The sequence below is a fragment of the Chiloscyllium plagiosum genome, unplaced genomic scaffold (assembly GCF_037043375.1).
Source record: "Chiloscyllium plagiosum isolate Xiang-an unplaced genomic scaffold, Cpla_swu_hap1 HiC_scaffold_19, whole genome shotgun sequence".
Taxonomy (NCBI): Eukaryota; Metazoa; Chordata; class Chondrichthyes; order Orectolobiformes; family Hemiscylliidae; genus Chiloscyllium; species Chiloscyllium plagiosum.
Genome location: NW_028270157.1, coordinates 6049234 through 6070443, shown reverse-complemented (window position 1 = coordinate 6070443; position 21210 = coordinate 6049234). Strand labels below are relative to the sequence as shown.

Here is a 21210-nt window from a genome sequence, read left to right as displayed (position 1 = left end):
TAATTAACCTGCATATCAGAGTTCTCCATCATGGTTCTTTGTATTCATTCTGGGTAGGAATTAAAGATAATCACAATCTGATTTGTAAACAGCTACAAGGTTTACCTGAAAAATAATACCAATCAGCTCCATTGGTAATTCCATCCTTGAAATTTGGGGTGGTTACACATTCATCCCCGTTGTACATGGTGGCGTGGCTGTAAGAATAATTCTTCGCAAGATACACAAAGACATCATCATCAGGACACCTGCTGTAGCCAGAGTAATCTATGGCTTTCACAGAGAGGGAGGAACTCAAGTTTAGTTATGAAGCTGAAGAAACCTCAAGAATAAACACAGTGATCTGTTTCAGACAGACAATCGGTGAGTGTCATGGAGTTAAAGCAATTATACTGCAAACATATCATAGCAAATTCAAGGTTAAGTTTTAAGAATGTTGGACTTTAAAGCATAACTGAATGATCAGAGAAGTTGAAGGTTGATCTGGCAATATGGGTGCAGAAATGTTTGGAATTACTCCTGGATGTGGAGATGTCGGTGTAGGTCTGGGGCAGACAAAAGTTAAAATCACACAACATCAAGTTATAGACCAACAGGTTTATTTGGAAGTACAAGCTTTTGGAGTGCTGCTTCTTCGTCAGCCACCTGACAAAAGAGCAGCGCTCCGAAAGCTTGTACATCCAAGTAAACCTGTTGGTCTATAACCTGGTGTTGCGTGATTTTAACTTGGAATTACTCCGATCACCAGATGGCAATGATGCTGTGGTCTTGCTTTACATTGCAGGTTTTGGCTCAATGGCCAATCTGCTCCTTCAACTTGGCTAGTCCAACCCATTTCCATAATGTACTCTCAATCTCCTAAATGTATAAGATAGGATTTTGTCTGGGCGGTCCTACATCTGGCATAGTGGATTCCCATCGACCAGGATTCTTTCTTCAGAACTGAAAAAATCACATTGGATCGGAAACATTCACGGTTTTTCCTCTCAACTTGCTGCCAGACCTGCTGAGTTTCCTTAGCATTCTCTCTCATTGTCTCCAGCATCCCCAGTACAGTATTGTGCTTTGGTTGTTACATGATGTGCTTTTTTTTCTTTAAATCACAGCCACCAACCTGCATCCTCACTGAGCCAAAGCATGAGGCATTTTGATAGTCAAGTGGTCACCAATTTGAATGTTTGGTAGCTGCCTCATCTCTAACCATGCTTCAGGGTAAGCTCCAATATGTCTATGAAGCATTTTCTTTGTCCTTCCTTGGACTTCAGTCAACAGTGGAGAAATACTACCTCTGATTCTTTGAAGTGGATTTACAGGAGCTTTGCCTGCATGCCTGTGGAGAGGGCTTCATTAAGGAAAACACTTGCTGGTCTGTGCACAGCTAGGTTCAAGTCCAGGAGCACGCGGCATCAATGTCCACAGGACATGTTGAATCATGATAACAAGCAACACTTTCCATCTGCTGCGAGTGAGATACAGACACCTTTTGCCTGTTCTACTATTGAGGCCGCTTTGGACCATCATTTAATGGCCTAGTGGTTTTATCACTGGACTACTAATCCAGAGACCCAGATAATGTTTTGGGGACCTGGGTGTAAATCCTGCAATGGCATATCGTGGAATCTAAATTCAATAAAAGTCTGAATTTGAGAGTCTAATGATGATCATGAAACCATTTCAATTGTTGGATAACCCCACCTGGTTCACAAATATCTTTTAGGGGAGGCAATTGCCCTTACCTGGTCTGGCCTACATGTGACTCCAGACCCACAGTAATGTGGATGATTCTGAGCTGCCCTCTGGATAATTAGGGATGGGCAATAAAAGCTAGCTCAGAAGGCAACACCCACATTTATGAGTAAAAGAAAATGGGTCCCAGTCATAAATTAGAATATTATCACTTCAAAGCACAGAACTTTACAAAAAAAAGTCCAAATAATTAATGCATTAAAATGCAGTAATGTTAAATAGTAAACTTTAAATATCTTTAGATTAGATTAGATTACTTTAGATTAGATTAGATTACTTTACAGTGTGGAAACAGGCCCTTCGGCCCAACAAGTCCACACCGACCCGCCGAAGCGCAAACCACCCATACCCCTACATTTACCCCTTACCTAACACTACGGACAATTTAGCATGGCCAATTCACCTGACCTGCACATCTTTGGACTGTGGGAGGAAACCGGAGCACCCGGAGGAAACCCACACAGACACGGGGAGAATGTGCAAACTCCACACAGTCAGTCGCCTGAGGCGGGAATTGAACCCGGGTCTCTGGCGCTGCGAGGCAGCAGTGCTAACCACTGTGCCACCGTGCCGCCCATATCATAGAAGAAATCTTCAGTATCTTTACACCGAGCAAGTAATCAACACAGTGTTAATAACTGTACAATTAGTTTGCATCCTTTTCAAAAAGGCAATGTTTCAGCTACATTACCTGGTTGTATGTCGTCATATGGATAACTGGCTACAAGAGCCCCTCCATGCAAACTTGTAGATAGAACAAAGGTTTCATTCATTATCCACCTCATTATTGCTCTGGTTTCTGGTTCAAATCGTGCCACGTTTTTTTCAATCCAATCCATTATTGCACTGGTTTCCAATTCTAATAATAAAGTGTTATTTTCAAAGGCATCGGGGAAGTTTCTATTCAAATCAATTTGCCTTTTATTGTATCTGAGTAAAGGAGTGGAAGATGAAAGTACTTTTTAGTCAAATACAGCAATATCAACACAACAAGACAAAGAACTGTGGATGCTGCAAGTCTTAAACAAAAACTGCTGGAAAAACTCAGCAGGTCTAGCAGCATCTGTGGAGAAAAAGCAGAGTTAACATTGAGTCTGTTAATCAGAATTGATAGCAGGAGGAAAACATGGTGTTTAGTGTCATCGAGTGAGATGTACAGCATGGAAACAGACCCTTTTGTCCAACTTGTCCATGCTGATCAGATATCCCAAATTAATCTAGTCCCATTTGGCCCTTATCCCTGTAACCGTTTCTATTCACGTACACATCCAAATACCTTTTGAATGTTGTCATTGTACCAGCCTTTCTTCCATCGACTCAATCTATACTTCCCACTGCCTTGGGAAAGCAGCCAACATAATCACAGACCCCTCCCACCCCGGTTATGCTCTCTTCCATTGGGCAGAAGATACAAAAGTTTGAAAACACATACCAACAGATTCAAGAACAGCTCCTTCCCCGCTGTTATCAGACTTATGAACAGACCCGGGTTCAATTCCCGACTCAGGCGACTGACTGTGTGGAGTTTGCACATTCTCCCCGTGTCTATGTGGGTTTCCTCCGGGTGCTCCGGTTTCCTCCCACAGTCCAAAAATGTGCAGGTCAGGTGAATTGGCCATGCTAAATTGTGCGTAGTGTTAGGTAAGGGCTAAATGTAGGCTTATGGGTGGGTTGCGCTTCGGCGGGTCGGTGTGGACTTGTTGGGCCGAAGGGCCTGTTTCTATACTGTAAGTAATCTAAAACTCAGACACCTCATATGAGAGTTGATCTTTCTCTGCATCTTGTTTGCAGCTGGAGCACTATTTTGTATTCTATTCTATTACCCGAATATATTTATGTAGGGTCTGACTTGTCTGGTTAGAATGTAAAACAATACTTTTCACTATTTTGGTACATGTGACAATAATAAATCAAATCAAATCTTGTGTCCTGGCTTACTACTAAAGGTCCTTTTATCTGCCTACCCCTTTCATATCTGTGTCTCTGGGCTCGACTCCACCTATCCACTCACCTTTCCTCACTCACTCTTTAACCCCTCCCCCCAAAAAAAAGCACGCTCACACACACACACTCCCCTGTCTTCAGCATATATACCACCTTTTCCCAGCTGCTGAGTCCTGAAGCGTCACTGGACTCGAAATGTTAACTCTGCTTTCTCTCCAAAGATGCTACCAGACCTGCTGAGTTGCTCCAGCAATTTCAGTTTCTGTTACAGCACTATCGATTCCTTCTGCACAAATTGTACCAGTTGTAGAGTTAAAAACATTTTAATTTTCAACAAGATCAGTTGGGTTCCCTCATTTCAGTTTCGAAATTGCCATAAAATGTCAGCTCCCAACAGAAATAGACAACTTCACACAACTGAGAAACCACAGTGATTTTTCAATAAGTTATCAATCTCAAATGAAGATCATAGAAATAAAACAAAACAGTGATTGAAGCAGATTATTTAAGACATCACTTATTGCCAGTTTCTAATGGAGAATAGATCATAATGTTGAGAAGATCAATATAACTGAAATAATGATTCAATTGGGAAAGTACACCAGTCTTGTCTAGATTGATTCAAACCTAGACAGAAACCTATTGAAAAGAAATTGAATTTACATTAGTCAATTTTCACATGACTTTGTAGGAAGGCAAAGTAATAAAATGCATCTTTCCACATGTGATTCTTTCCTGCTTGTGTTCCCTTTGATTACTTGACTGAAACCTTCAAGACTTGCATTGGGTTAATTTCCACAATCTTACTCATGTCAATAGTGCACATTCTTGTACGATTGTATGGGAGGTGGCCAATTAAAGGAGCACCTCTATGTTCGCCAACCAGTTGGGAACCACAGTCGGGTATCAAAGTCAGGAGTTCAGGGTAGTGTAATCCATTGGCAGCAGCCATAGTGTGATCAGGAGGGAATGATGCTGACACTCAGCCAGTGGAGATCTGTGATGGTTGTGAACATGCATCTCCACAACCTCCCCACCAAACAGGGTGAAGACAGCAGTCCCAGTTTTTTTCTTGCCTGTATCATTGAAAGCCACCACAAAAGCAAAGCTCTGCATATGCTGGAAGTCTGAAATAATTTTTTAAAAAAGAAAACAAAGCTGGCAAGCCTCAGTAGGTCAGGAAGCATCTGCAAAGAGAAACCCAGTTAACGTCTCAGGTCAATGGCCTGAACAAGGTGGATTGTTAATTAGCCGCCTCTTTAAGATCACAGAGTCATCAACCAGAAAGGTTAATCCTGTTTCTGCAAAGATGCTGCTTGACCTGTTGAGCTTTTCCACGTGTTTTCGTCTATTTCAAGCTGTTTATTTGCACCACAACACAATGTGTTGAGTATGTCCTGCACATGTGCACAAACCGTGTCAGTGGCAGAAAGGGAGAGATTCTTTTGAAGTGTGGCTTGTATCTCGTCACATTGTTTTCAATTGGAAATTAATATTTACAATGCAGTCAGAAAGTGGCTATTGGTAAGAAACTGAAAACAGATTCCTGTTCAGATTGACTGTTCCCAAAAATGTTAAATCTCGTTCACCTGTAATGTTGCCACCAGCAATGCAGCCTAACTTCAAGTGAAAACACAGCCAGGGGGTTGCATGATTCTTCCAGAACTACACTCCACTCAGTTAAACAGCCACTAAAGCGCTCTCTAATTGTCTTATTGATTTGCCCACCACTGGTCATGTTCCTATCTCTAAGCCAGGAGGCCCAGGTTAAGGTTTCACCTACTCCAGAGGTGCGTAATAACATCTCTGAACAGGTCCTACCTAACAATGTTACCTTTGCTGCTGTGCCCCCAGCTCTGGCAACCATGCGAGACACCAAAACACATTGGAAAGCCTGTCCACCAATTTCCTAAACCTACCCCACCCCCACCACCCCCCAAATTTCCCTACCTTCAAAACCAGCTCCGTTTCCTCAACCGCACTTTGCCTACCTCCAACACCAGTTCTATTTCTCAATTCCCCTCTCCCTATCTCCAAAACCAGCTCCACTGGACCTGGAGAATTCCAGCAGGCCTTGTATTTTTTTTTCACTCTGGGGGATGCTCAATGCTGCAGTTGTCCAAGTCTCTCATTCCTCCAATTCCATCTTTGTACTTTAGTCCTCTGCGGTTCTGAAGTTTAGCATTTGCTCATTGCCAGTTTCTATACTTGTCCCATTGACCTTTTTTCTTTGCCCATACACAAGTTTATCACAAATTCCTTACACCTCTCAAAGAACTATTCCTTAGCTTTCCAATGGTAAGCGCCTAATCTGACACAGCAGAAATTCAAAGTTTAAGATTTCAAAAAGTTAGAGAGAACTGGGCTGAAGAGAGATAATATCTGAACACAACGGAAACAGTATGGTCAAAAGAGTGAAAAAATGCTGCTTCCTCAAGGAGGAAACATAAAAGGAAATTAAAAATGAAGAAGTTAATTTAAATTAACAGTGCAGTGCAAATAATTTGAAATATTGAAGGAAAATGAAATGAATGGATAGAAAGTAGAAATACTAAAATTGGCTGGCTGATCTATTAAAGATGGAAATTCTCTGTTCACTTGTGGGACATGTTGTGTCACTGACTGGTCACCATGTATTGCCCATCTCTAATTGCCTTTGAATGGAGTGGCTTGCTCTGCCATTTCAGAGGGCAAATGAGAGTCAACCACATTACCGTGGGGTTGGAGTCACATGTAGACCAAACCAGATAAGGATGGCAGATTTCCTTCCTTGAAGGACATTAGCGAGCTAGATAGGTTTTTCCGACAATTGAAAGTAGTTTAATGGTCATCAGTAGACTCTTAATTTTAGTATTATTGAATTCAAATTCACCATCAAATCTGTGGGATTTGAACCCAGGACCCCAGAACATTACCTGAATTTCTGGATTAATAGTGGAGCAATAATACCACAGGGCCATTACCCCACCTGCCCCCTCCCTCAACCCAATATGAGGTGGATGTGTAGGCAATTCAGTCCTTAGATCCTGCTCCACCATTCAATATGATCATAGCTGATCATCCAACCCCTAAGAACTATATCTAACTCCTTCTTGAAAACAGCCAACACTTTGATCTCCACCGTGTTCTGCAACAGGTAATTCCACAGACTCCCCACTTTTGCTGAAGAAATTTATCCCCATTTCAGTCCTAACTGGCACATCCTGTATCCTTAGGCTATTGCAGGATTGACAATGATTATTGGATTCATGGACCTATCAGAAATGCTGGAAAGACTACGGTCCACAGTGTCGCACACACACCTTTTCACAAAGCAATCACATTTATAACCCCATCTCAGAGAAGACAGAGGTCAAACAGGGCTATGTCAATGCACCAAATCTCCTCTTCATTATCTTTGCTTCAATACTGTACTCCACCTCCAGCAAATTACCTCCACACATTGACAGAAAATATAAAACTGACAAGAAACAATTCAACCTTCATCATCTTCAATTCAAAACCAGAGTGACCCAACCCCACAAAGTCACTGATCTTCATTATGCAGATAGAGCTTGTGTGTGACCACACAAACTGAACTCCAGGTCATTGCTAACTCCTTCTTCAAAGCAGATGGGAACATGGTCCTTTTCTTAAACACCCAGAAAACTAAGGCTCTCTACCAACCAGCTGCTCCAGTACAACACTCCCCCTGTCAATTAGTATCAACACAGAGATCCTAGAAAATGCGGACCATTTTGCAAACCTGCTTGGAGTGAAGTTAAACCTAGATAAGGAAAAGCATCATGCCTCCAGGGTCTCAAACCCAAGAGTTAGTAGCATAGGCAACATTTCTTCCAGCTATACCCTCCTTGAAGACATTTTGCTCATCTTTCTGGTATAATTTCCATTTTAATCTTTCACCTTATTCCAACATCTTTCAATTGCTAAGGAGTGTGTCAAACTGGACTCAAAACTTGTAACTGTTTGTCTCTACAGACGCTGCCACATTTTGTTTCAGATGTGTGAAAGATGTTTCAGACCTGCTGAATTTCTCCAGCACACTTTGTTTCAGATTCCAGGATCTGCAGAGTTTTGCCTGTATCAGAGACCAATGTCATGGTTTACAGCACAGCCGGGATCCCATGTTCTTACAGATTTTTGGACTTGGACAACATCTAGCAGGCATGTCAAATCATTTGGTGATACAAAGACGGTGGTGGTGTAAGATCCTTCAAAGTCAAAGAAAAAGGTTGCCAACAGCAACACTCTCTCCCAAGCCAACTTTTCAATAACAAGGGGCAAATCATTCAAAATCAACTCCACTGTGTGGGACATGTCCCTCATATACCCAACACCAAACACAAAGCAACCATTCTACTCTGAACTCAGCTGTGGAAGGAGACAACCAAGAGGTCAGTGGAACCACCTTAAAACACTGAAGCAGCTAAATGTCTCCATCAACACGAGAGTCTGCCTGGGGACTAACCAAAATGGGGACCGTTGATCGAATAAGGCATCAATCACAAGACATCAATGATGTGGAGGTGCCAGTGTTGGACTGGGGTGGACAAAGTTAATAATCACAACACCAGGTTATAGTCTAACAGGTTTATTTGAAAGCACTAGCTTTTGGAGTGCTGCTCCTTCTTCAGGAGGCTAGTGGGACAGGATCATAGGACAGAATTTATCAGTAAAAGATCAATGTGTTGTACAACTGATGCAGTGTATTAGACGATTGAATACAGAACAAGTGGTAAGTGGTAATTTTCCCTCATTTTCTGAGAGTTTTATTATGAATTATGCATGCAAGACAAAAAGCTTTGATAAAATGTGGTTTTTTTTTAAAAGCTTTACTCAAGTTGGGTACAACCAAATGACTATTTGGTCTTTGTTTAGTTAAAGATGTTGTTTCACCTTTTCGTCATGCCTATTCGGACTATGGGTAACAGATTTCCTGAAGGATAGTCTGCTTATAGAGTCAGAGTCATAGAGATGTACAGCTTGCTGAGCTTTCCTGGGCCCTAACATTTAACATTCTACTTAAGGAGGTGGCTTGCTTTGTAGAGTTTTGGAAGCTAAGCTCATTCAACAAAAGATGACAATATAAGATGCCCATGTGCACCTATGTGCAAATTGCATTGCTATATTGGTGTTTGTGATCTGCTTCCTGTTGCAATGATTAAAGTGTTGTCTATCATGTTTGCACCCATGACCAGCTGGATTATTTCCTCAGGGCTGAAACTGGCATTTGTGCAACTTATTGACTACTATTATTAGATCTGGTTTGCAGCTGAGAGATTTACTCCACTCCAACTTGCTGTCCCTTTTCAAATCTTGTAATGGCAGAGTGGACACAGCAAGGTCAGGAGTGAGGTGACCACAGTACACAGCAAGTATCAGTAGAGTCAGCACTAACAGCACATTTGTAGGATCCACAACTTTTGTAAAAGCTTCAAAGTTTTTTTTTGCAGATCAGGTGATACTCCTTCATTACTGAACACCTAATTCAATCCAGCTTTTGCTGAACAAGCCCTTATGTTTAGGGTGAGGTTACATTCTCCAAGGCATGAAAGTCACGTGACAAGTTTGGTTGTGCTGAAAGCAATGTTCAATGTTCAGTGTAGATGAAATCATGTTCTGACACACTCGTTATTGAACTGACTGCAAAGTTAGAGTACTACATTTTGAAGTCTAATGCAAGTGGAGTTTGCAAGAAATAAGAGCAGGAATTGGCCATTTGGCCCCTCAAACCTATCCCACCATTCATGGCTAATCTGCCCTATGGTTTGAACTCCTTTAATTCCAGATCATTATGTGGAGCTGCCTTCCAACTTTGTTCATTCCAGATCAGAGCATCAATTTCCCAATACACCAAACCTTATTTTAACCAGCACTCATTAACTGGCACTCTTATACACTGGAAAAATTACACAGTCAATTCTGCTATAATGCGGTGGTTCTGTTCTCGTGCAACCCAGTGTTAAGAAAATCATGTAATGACAGCACCATTTAAACTAATGGGGCCAGAATCCAGTTACAACCAATACACACTTTAAAAATTCACATTATAGAAACAGTGTCACCAAATTGTAAATCATATTATAGTGAATTTGCATTAATGAAACATTATAACAGAACAATCTGTACCTCAAATACCAGAAGTTTATGGCATTCTGTCCTATTATATGTATTTTTTTTTAAATGTATTTACCTCAATGTAAATGTATCTGTTCAATCAAATGGCTACACGAAATATCAACAGTTGATTTAATTTAGAGTCAATTTCTCCTCAAATACCATGATCTACCCGAATAGTCAGTGGAGGGTTTGAGTGAGAAGGCTCTGTTCCAGGAATGATTTATTGATACTTGTACTCTGGTCAGCAGCACAGTAACATACAGTGAACATCTCCAACTGAATAAAAAGATAAAGCTAAAAGAAAGTCCAACTTTGGTCAGCTGACTCCAGTGGCGACTACAGAGCAATGATACCTGCACTGCCAACCCTCCCTCTAGACCCACCAATGGTGGAGTTGCCATCCTTCAAATGCCAAGGTCACTGGGCCCATCTTGCCAACAGGCTGACGATGCCAAGTCCTACACTGGACCCACACCACCTTACCCTCTTTCCACTTTCTCTTCCCCCTCCTCTCCCAGCCAGGAGGCTGGAGTTCCACTGGCACTGCTGTCTTGCTGATAAGCAGGAGACTGACTCTGGGCCTACCACAACCAGGAGCTGCTGCTACCACCACCACGCTGATAAACAGGAGCCCCTGCTCCAGGCCCACCACAACCAGAAGTCCCTGGCTCTGCCACCAGGCCATCACCTTGCCAAGACTCACTCCAGCTGCTCTCCTCCTCAATGTCACCTTCTCTGCAGCCAGGAGGAAGAAAAAACAAACAAAAAAGGGTGATGACTGAAGGAAGTGGCTGCCTGGTGCAAATGGGCCCAGGACACTGAACAATGGCTACCTCACAGGCACTGCCATCTTGGAAGGCAAAATTGCATTATTCAAAGAGATTTATGTTGTAAGTATAGTGATGCAAATACCCCCTGCATTAAGTTTCTATTAGTGTTATGTTTTGACATTGGATTATGTAGATCTCTTGATTATCTGGAGTGTTTGATCAACCAGCACATTCCTGACCCATAATGCCAGTTAGCAAAACATTCCCTGTATTTCAAAAATAAAAAGCTTACCTCTTGAAATATTTTGTGACCTAGCCTCCACAATTGTTTGGAATATAGCATTCCAGACAGTCAAATTCCTTCACATCTGTTTAAAAACTAAATTTGGAAGTGCAAGTTTTGGACTGGGATGGACAAAGTTAAAAATCACACCAGGTTATAGTCCAACAGTTATCTGGAAGCGCAAGCTTTCAGAGCACCGCTCCACTAGCTATGTGATGAAGGAGCAGCACTCTGAAAGCTAGCACTTCCAAATAAACCTGTTGGACTATAACCTGGTGTTGTGATTTTTAACTTTAAAAAATACAGGCACTAAGGTTTCTGTCAGCTGTCTGTATTGGAGGTCAAAATTCAGTGTCCAGCACCTTTCACCTTCACTCTAATCGCTTAATGTTACTGTCAGATAGTTCAGTTTGATGACAATTAGCTCCTCACCTGCCCCTTCAGCTGGTTGCAACAAGTTTAATTTGAAAAGCATCACTTCCCATGTGGATATCTTACTCCTCCTACCCTCCTCCACCTCTCCTCCCCCCCCCCCCCCCCAAACCCACACCCTACCCCAGACCAAAGGAAACTACATTTAAAATGAGACATTTAACTAGGCCTTTTTATTTAGAATACATTTATTGGTTACTAAACGCAAGGATAAACGACAACAATACATCTACATACAGATTAGGAAAACGAAGGGAGTCCAAAGAGTTTAAAAGTGAAATAAGAAACAAATCAGTCTTTATTCTTCATGAGAAAAGAATATTGAGAGATTGTTTAAGGCCAATGGGACAGGTTCATCCCGAGCTTTGCCATCATCAAGGTCTATTGAACACTGAAGTTTCCTTCTCTCTCTGATGTGATGGCAATGGTAATCACCATTGTTGATATATGACTGGAAGCACATTAGAGATTGCGATGCACATGCAACACTTTGCTGATGCCAGTGAAGTGGGCATTAAACAATTCAAGAATATTGTTGGCATATTCAGGAGTAGTGAATTGGATTGCAATCGTGTGCAGACTTGTTGCATTGTGGAGACTGCTCAGTTGTTCCATGTGAATCACAGAATGCAGCTTTTGTTATTGTGTCTAAGCAAGACTGCAGCTTTCAAAGTTCTTAAAACTTCAAGCTTTGGGATCGTTCAGGGAATATTTTCACATTCTGGCCATGGATAAAATGGGAGGAGAAAAAGTGAGGACTGCAGATGCTGGAGATCAGAGCTGAAAACGTGTTGCTGGAAAAGTGCAGCAGGTCAGGCAGCATCCAAGGAACAGGAGAATCGACATTTCGGGCATTAACCCTTCTTCAGGAATGAGCATTCCTGAAGGGCTTATGCCCGAAACGTCGATTCTCCTGTTCCTTGGATGCTGCCTGACCTGCTGCGCTTTTCCAGCAACACATTTTCAGCATGGATAAATTGGGGCAATCTTGTTTGATTAATTTGACTCATGACATCAGCAGGTACTTCTGTATGTGAGAGCTATCACAGAGGGGGAGCTCAAGGAAGGCGGTCACGTGATTATATGCTGCTCACTTCTTGATGCTCTGTGGCACCCAGTGCTGAAGCCATCCTGCTCTAACCAGCTGTAGGCATACTCTAGGAGCTACACTGCTAGCACCATATTTAAAGCCCAGCTGAGCATTACCTCAAAATGTTGCCACTCTTCACAGCGTGGGAGGACAACATGGAAGAACAGCCAAGGACACAGTTGGCAGTGAAATTTCATTGGAAACAGAATGGCACAAGCATAAATATTCTGCCTCTTAACATCAACTCGACTGTCACTGAAACTTCAGCAATGAGAACAAAACTACATCCTTAGCACCATACCACGCTGGAGCCCTAAACAGGTGCTGGAAATCAAAAACAAATGTCTGTGATAGAGCCCTGTCTGAAGGAGTGCACTTTTTCCCAATGCCCAGCAGAGGACAACATTGCTCAACTCAGTATCACATGATGGGAAGTCTTCAGTGACAAAGTTAATGTTTGCTTTTTCCTTTTCCCATTGTTCAGCTAAACAGAAAAGCTGTGTTTGCTTCTAGAAACAAACAGGCTCCTTGCATTTTTACCAAATTAGGAGTAAACAAATGACAACTTTAGCCACCGCACATCTGTCTACTGAAGTCAGTCAGACGTACAGCATGGAAACAGATCCTTCGGTCCAACCTGTTCACGCCAACCAGATATCCCAACCCAATCAAGTCCCACTCGCCAGCACTCAGCCCATATCCCTCCAAACCCTTCCTATTCATATACCCATCCAAATGCCTTTTAAATGTTGCGATTGTACCAGCCTCCACCTTTTCCTCTGGCAGATCATTCCATACACATACCACCCTCTGCCCTTTAGGTCTTTTATATCTTTCCTCTCTCACCCTAAACCTATGCCCTCTAGTTCTGGACTCCCCAACTCCAGATACAAGACTGTCTATCCTATCCATGCCCTTCAATCTTATAAACCTTTGAGGTCATCCCTCAGCCTCCAATGCTTTAGGGAAAACAATTCCAGCCTGTTCAGTCTCTCCCTGTAGCTCAAATCCTCCAACCCTGGCAACATCCTTGTAAATCTTTTCCGAACCCTTTCAAGTTTCACAACATCTTTCCAATAGGAAGGAGCCCAGAATTGCACCCAATATTCCAACAGTGGCCTAACCAATGTCCTGGATTAGTGGTGCTGGAAGAGCACAGCAGTTCAGGCAGCATCCAAGGAGCAGCGAAATCGACGTTTCGGGCAAAAGCCCTTCATCAGGAATAAAGGCAGAGAGCTTGAAGCGTGGAGAGAGAAGCTAGAGGAGGGTGGGGGTGGGGAGAAAGAAGCATAGAGTACAATAGCTGAGTGGGGGAGGGGATGAAGGTGATAGGTCAGGGGGAGAGGGTGGAGTGGATAGGTGGAAAAGGAGATAGGCAGGTAGGACAAGTCTGGACAAGTCATGGGGACAGTGCTGAGCTGGAAGTTTGGAACTAGGGTGAGGTGGGGGAAGGGGAAATGAGGAAACTGTTGAAGTCCACATTGATGCCCTGGGGGTTGAAGTGCCCCCCCCTACAACACCCCCCCCCCATCCTGGCACCACCCCCTGCCACCGCAGGAACTATAAAACCTGTGCCCACACCTCCTCCCTCACCTCCATCCAAGGCCTGAAAGGAGCCTTCCACATCCATCAAGGTTTTACCTGCACATCCACTAATATCATTTATTGTATCAGTTGCTCCCGATGCGGTCTCCTCTACATTGGGGAGACTGGGCGCCTCCTAGCAGAGCGCTTTAGGGAACATCTCCGAGACACCCGCACCAATCAACCACACCGCCCCGTGGCCCAACATTTCAACCCCCCCTCCCACTATGCCGAGGACATGGAGGTCCTGGGCCTCCTTCACCGCCGCTCCCTCACCACCAGACGCCTGGAGAAAGAATGCCTCATCTTCCGCCTCGGAATACTTCAACCCCAGGGCATCAATGTGGACTTCAACAGTTTCCTCACTTCCCCTTCCCCCACCTCATCCTAGTTCCAAACTTCCAGCTCAGCACTGTCCCCATGACTTGTCTGGACTTGTCCTACCTGCCTATCTCCTTTTCCACCTATCCACTCCAGCCTCTCCTCCCTGACCTATCACCTTCATCCCCTCCCCCACTCACCCATTGTACTCTGCTACTTTCTCCCCATCCCCACCTCCTCTAGCTTATCTCTCCACGCTTCAGGCTCACTGCCTTTATTCCTGGTGAAGGGCTTTTGCCCGAACGTCGATTTCGCTGCTCCTTGGATGCTGCCTGAACTGCTGTGCTCTTCCAGCACCACTAATCCAGAATCTGGTTTCCAGCATCTGCAGTCATTGTTTTTACCTAACCAATGTCCTGTACAGTTGCAACATGATCTTCCAACTCCTGTACTTAATGCTCTGACCAATAAAGGAAAGCATACCAAACACCTTCATTATCCTGGAGGAGAAAGTGAGGACTGCAGTTGCTGGAGATCAGAGCTGAAAATGTGTTGCTGGAAAAGCGCAGCAGTTCAGGCAGCATCCAAGGAACAGGAGAATCGACGTTTCAGGCATAAGCCCTTCAGGATGGGCTTATGCCCGAAACGTCGATTCTCCTGTTCCTTGGATGCTGCCTGAACTGCTGCGCTTTTCCAGCAACACATTTTCAACCTTCAATATCCTATCTACTTGCGACTCCACTTTCAAGGAGCTATGAACCTGCACTCCAAGGTCTCTTTGTTCATCAACACTCCCTAGGACCTCACCATTAAGTGTATAAGTCTTGTCTGGCTAACACCTCCTGATGTTGAACTAATCCCTGGACCCAAGAACAGGCCCACTCACTGGCCTGTAACAATATGGAACGGCCAAGCAGGACTGCTCAAGTAGCCAACAGGCCGTTTCTAAACCTTCTGGACAGATGTCCCTTACTGAATAGGCAAAAGTAAGGACTGCAGATGCTGTAAACCAGAGTTTAGATCAGAATGGTGCTGGAAAAGCACAGGAGGTCAGGCAGCATCCGAGGAGCAGGAAAAATCGACATTTCAGGCAAAAGCCCTTCCTGATGAAGGGCTTTTGCCCGAAACATCGATTTTCCTGCTTCTTGTATGGTCCTTTACTGACTGCTGCAGGACCCACCCAACTGACAACAGCCCCCTGGACTTAACCAAGCACTGATCCTTAGTCTGAGACTAAGTCTGAGGAAGGACATTCTTGCTATTGAGAGAGGCCAGCGAAGGTTCACCAGACTGTTTCCAGAGACAGCAGAAATGACATGAGGAAAGACTCGATCACCTAGGCTTGTACTACCTGGAATTTTGAAGGTAAAAACAATGATTGCAGATGCTGGAAACCAAATACCTGGAATTTAGAAGAGTGAGTGGAGATCTCAGAGTCAAAATCCTGATGGGATTGGACAGGCTAGATGTGGGAAGAATGTTCCTGATGTGGGGGGATGGGGGAAGTCTAGAACTAGGGATCACAGTCTAAGAATAAAAGGGGGGTAAGCCATTCAGGACTAAGTTGAGGAAGAATTTCTTCACTCAGTTGTGAACCTGTGGAATTCTGACTGCTAGGGCCAGTTCATTAGATATATTCTAGAGGAAGTGGGTGTCGTTGTTGCCGAAGGGATCGTGGGATACAGAGAGAAAGCAGAATGGCTTACTTCGAATTGTATGATCAGTCATGGTGGTGGATGGCTTTGAATGGTGGTGCAGGCTTGAAGGGCCGAATGACCTACTCTTGCACCTATTTTGTTGGACAGCAGTACTGAAGCTGTAAGTTCTGATTGAAGCAATGTAAGAACAAGAGAAGGCAAGGAGACAAAAGCAGAAGTTGGAGAAACTCAGCAGCTGTGGCAGCATCTGTAGAGAGAGACAGAGTTAATGTTTCAAAGATCAGGAGTGTTGCAGTAGGACGCAAATTAGATGGTGAGTGAGTGCTGAGAGAACAAGCAAAAAGCTCTAGGATACACTGATGTGATCTGGGAGATGGGAGCTCGTTCCTGGCTGCAGGACTACACAGTGGTGTCACTGAGCTCCAAGGTACTGTTTGAGAGAGAGTCCGAGACATGCCACAGTAATGGTGAGGTTGCTGTCTGTCCAATGCCAACCTGTGGATGAAGAATCCAGGCAGCCCCAGCCCATGGAGCATGCCCAGAGATACTGGCCAACGCTGGAGCTGCAGCTCCCAAGCACCTGCTCAGACATCCATGTCACGGTTTTCAACTTGTGGAAGAGAATAGGAAATTGCAATCATAGAAGTGGAAAGAAGGTATGATTAAGGTGGGGGCACATGTGGATAAATGTTATGCTAGTCATATTCATAGAATCCAGACAGTGTGCAAACAGGCCATTTGGCCCAATAAGTCCACACTGACCCTCAATTTTCTACCCATTGAACATGGCCAATTCACCTAACCTGCACATCTTTGGACTGTGGGAAGAAACTGGAGCATCCAGGGGAAACCCATGCAGACATGGGAAGAATGTACAAACTCCACACAGACAGTCGCCTGAGACTGGAATCGAACCGGTGTTCCCCTGGTGCTGAGAGACAGCAGTGCTGACCACTGAGCCACCTTGCCCACCCCTAATGAGGGTCAGCAGAAGATTGAAGTAATATTCAAATGTACAGTTGACATCAGGCCACACAAAGGTAATGGGCCAAGTGCTAGAAAAAAGGATTTGAATCATGAAGTCATTGTTTTCGACTGACCCTGACTCAATGGACTGTAGGATCTTTTCCTAAGCTGTAAACCTCTGACTATAACTCACGAGATCCATTAAAACCACGAGTTTTCCCATTGATATTCAGTATCTCATTTTCCTGATCAGACTACATTTTCTCCAAGTGAATTTTCGTTGTTGGTGTCATTAAACAATTGAGAAGATTTCATGCATTGTTTCAAATCCCATCCTGGCAGAGTCACTGTAGTGACTGAAGATGAACCGATTCTCTAATGTGCATGCTGAAGCCTTTCTGCTGAAAGTTTGGAGCTAGGGTGCCCCTTGTGTCTTCAATGACCTACTCTCTCAATCTTGCACTGTCCAGAAAATAGACAAAAACCTCCAGAAAGGTTTCAATTCTTTCCTAATGCAGTTGAAGCTCTTAGGAAGAAACAGGAAGATTTGGTAGAGAATCCAGATGAGAAAATATGGACTCAGATTTCCAATTCCCATAGTCCTGCCCCATAGTGGTTCACTGTCGACACACACAGACACACACAGACACACACAGACACACACAGACACACACAGACACACACAGACACACACAGACACACACAGACACAAATTCACCTGGTCCTCAGTTTTACATATATTTCAGTGAGATACCATCTTATTCTTCACTCCAAGGATGATGGTCCTTGACAACTCAATCTCATATACAAATAAAACTGAATTGTGGATGCCAGCGATCTGAACCAAACAAAAACAAATTGGAGAAACTCAGCATGTTGGGCAGCATCTGTGGTGAGAGAAACAGAGTTGATGATTCAAATCCAGTGAACCGTCTTCAGAACAGAGCAGTTAGCAGCTCAAACTCTAATGAGAGATCCTGCAACCACCCCAGAAGTCAATCTAGTGAATATTTGCTGCACTTCCCCCTTTGGCAACGATATCTATTAAATAAGCAGATTTTTAAAAAGGTATCTTTCTAAACTCCTTTGGTTATGTGCATATTTGTTAACTCCCTTGATAGCACCTTCTAAACCTGTGAGTTCCACTGCCTAAAGGAAAGAGCAGACGACCTGTTGGAACACTGCAAGATCCCCTCTAATCCATCCTCTATTTGAAGTTGAACCAAATCATTCTTCCTTCTCTATCACAAAGGCGGCCCACGAACTTCCACCCCAACAGCACTGTAAATCAACACATGGGCCGCAGCTGAATAAGCGAAAGTGGTGAGTTACCTCCAAGGTAATTAGGAATGGGCATTAAATGCTGGCTGCAAGTTTAAAAAAGGAAACATGTGGACACAAAATAATTTTCAACAGTTTGAGATAGTGTAAAGATTTTTCTTACCTGCCTTCAGATGAAGAGCAATCTGGTTTTTCACGTTGAGTGATTTCAAATCCATCTGGGTTCATGGATGGCATGATGTGAATCCGAGCATTGTTTATTAGATTGGTTATCATGGTATCTTTATCATACATTTCAACCAGGTATTCAATCAAGTGGAGCAGGATTTCTCTGCCCACAACCTGTGTTAAACCACAACTGCGTTAATTCAACTGTTCCCAAAATGCTTCCCATTTCAGTGAAGATTCTGCTGTGGGTACATTTTAAGTACACAAGAGGCCAACTCCAGTTACTTACAACTCAAAATCAGGAAGAGCCTGACAAATGGCTTTTGCCCAATATGTCAACTCTTCTGCTCCTCGGATGCTGCCTGACCTGCTGTGCTTTTCCAGCACCACACTCTTGACTCTGATCTCCAGCATCTGCGGTCCTCACTTTCTCCTAGTATATTTAAGTATGACCAATTTTTAAAACAAAAATCCTAAAATGGCTAATGAAAGTTGCAATTTACTCCAATAGCACCACTTTATAGTGATTCAAATCAAAGGAATGACTGCTCTCAAGTTCACAGAGTTGCTTCAGTGTTTTCCAGTGAACTGTGAAGTCTTCTTACATGAAGATTCCCAGCCTAAGTTATACTTTCCCAGTTTTTGAATAACTTTCAGATTTCTAACCAAACATTCCTGTTGCACAAACTAAACATTTTACATTGGAATAGTTTCAAAAGCACACAGTCACCTCAAAGTCCTTTGTTTTAAAGAAAAATTGTGCTTGAGGCCAGTAAGGTTTCCTTGAAACTGCTCCAAATCATTCAAATTTTCTAAACTAACATCAATGCTGACCATCCTGAACCAAAAACAAGCTAAATGATTTCAATGTTTACACTCCCTATTGTAAACCCAGCAAAGCTCAAAACTTCCAGTAAGCCTTCAGAGTATCCTGCTCCAACATAAATGTGATTAGGCGACTGCTCCACTCACCTAAAAGAATTAATCTTTTATTTTTACAAAAACAAAACTCAAACCAAAGAACTGATCTTAAAAACAAGACTCAATAAAGTTATATTCATACAAATAAAATTTGACACATTTCACCACCACATGCAACATTAAAATAGATGGATTTATTTTCAAATTCTTAATTCCAAGATTTAAACAAGAGAAACAGGATTTGTTTTTAAAAGCAGAGTACTGCAACACCTGTCCAAGGTGGCAAAATTGAACTCTACAATCCCACAAGAAAGAAATGAGCTGGCGACAATTACAAAGGTGAAGCCACACTCTGCTCCAAGCACCTGGTCACTGGCGCCCCACTCTGGGGGTCAGGTATCTGAGGCCAAGACGATAGAAAAGAAAACCACAAAAGAGGCAAAATGAAATGGGCAGAGTGGACAAGATGTAAAAGCAATGGAGAAAAGAGGAGAAACTTTCATGCAGCAAGTTAGGATGACCGGGTGTGTGTGCGCTGGATGCAGGGATCATCAGGGTGCTGGAGAAAGGATTGTGTAACAAAATGAAAACAGGGCTACATGGAGAAGGCCAGGGAATGTTGGACTGGGTCAAATTGCCCTTTGAGATACAGTGCACATACAACATGCAGAAAAGGTAGTGTAGAATCAGGGTATTCAGTAGATTTCTCCCCCCCCCCCTCTACATTTCAGTGAGAAACTAGTTACCTGCTGTGACTGTCACTTAAGAATACCAAATTCAAAGTAAAAACAAATGCAATTTCTCTAATCATAAGAGCAGAGGTGCTCTGGCTAAAGTGTGACAAACAGGTGCATGCGTGTTGTAGGACTTTTTACTTACAAATTAACTTGACTTCCTGCACTAATAGGATTCAATCAAGCATTAATCAGGTCAACACTAGACTTCCCCATTTGGCTTGAAATGGCAGCTGCTGATCAGAACAAAAGTAGGAAGATATGCAAATCACAAGTTCAGAAGATAGATTGAAGCATAGAAAATAAGAACAAAGGATATTCAGCTGATCAAGCCTGTTCCATCAGTTAATGCACTCATGACTCTTCCTGCTCTCCCCCCATACACCTTGCCACCTTTACTATCTAGTAAGATATTTCTTAAATACGTTCAGGTGACTTTACCACTCTGCTGAGTGGAAGTTAAGAATACCACACATTCACAAGAGTGGAGAAATCTCTCCCAATCAGTCCTAAAATAGCCTTCTTCCTGAGGCCCTGACCCAGGGAAACATCCACCCTACAGCTAGTCTGTCCAGGTGTTTCAGAATTTTAAAAGTTTCAATCCGATCCCTTGTTCTTTTAAACTCCAGTGAATACAGTTTCAGTCAATTCAATCACTCTTCATACAACAATCCTGCTATCCCAGCAATCAGTCTGGTGCATACTTGTTTGGCAATGACATTTGTGTGCACAGTACTCCAGACATGGTCTCACCAAATCCCTGCTCAGTTGCAGCAAGATATCATTGCTACCTGTACTCAAATTTGCATCAATGGCTAACTTTGCATTTATCTAACTGCATGCGCATGCTTACCTTTCAGTGACTGGTATACAAAGACACCCAGATCTGTTGTACATCTACATTTCCTGATCTTTCATTTAAATAATGCGCCATTCTATTGTTCCCATTGAAGTGGATTATTTCACACTTATATTGCATCGCCCACATCTTTAGCCACTCAACCCCTTTGCACACATTCAATCCTACCCAGCTTCATGTCATCAACAAACTTGCAAAAATTACATTTGATCCACTTATTGCTGATGCAGACATTGTGAATAGCTAGGGATCAAGCATCAATTCCTACAGTCCCCCTCCCTTGTCACGGTCTTCCACACCAAAGTATAAAACTTTATATCTCCTGTGTTACAT

At 43.1% G+C, this 21210-nt stretch overlaps 1 protein-coding gene across 3 annotated transcripts in view; it reads right to left on the bottom strand.

Moving 5' to 3' along the window:
* The window catches only part of LOC122559327 (carboxypeptidase M-like), an 86183-nt gene that overhangs the window by 16818 nt on the left and 48155 nt on the right, over positions 1–21210 (bottom strand). For 2 of the 3 annotated variants that reach the window (XM_043708707.2, XM_043708706.2), the window contains 3 exons: positions 18359–18537; positions 2438–2676; positions 106–273 (listed from right to left, as the gene is read on the bottom strand). In XM_043708707.2, the coding sequence (XP_043564642.2) occupies positions 106–273; positions 2438–2676; positions 18359–18537 (586 nt within the window). The remainder of the gene's footprint in view (positions 1–105; positions 274–2437; positions 2677–18358; positions 18538–21210) is intronic. The other variant, XM_043708708.2, reaches the window with a different exon arrangement.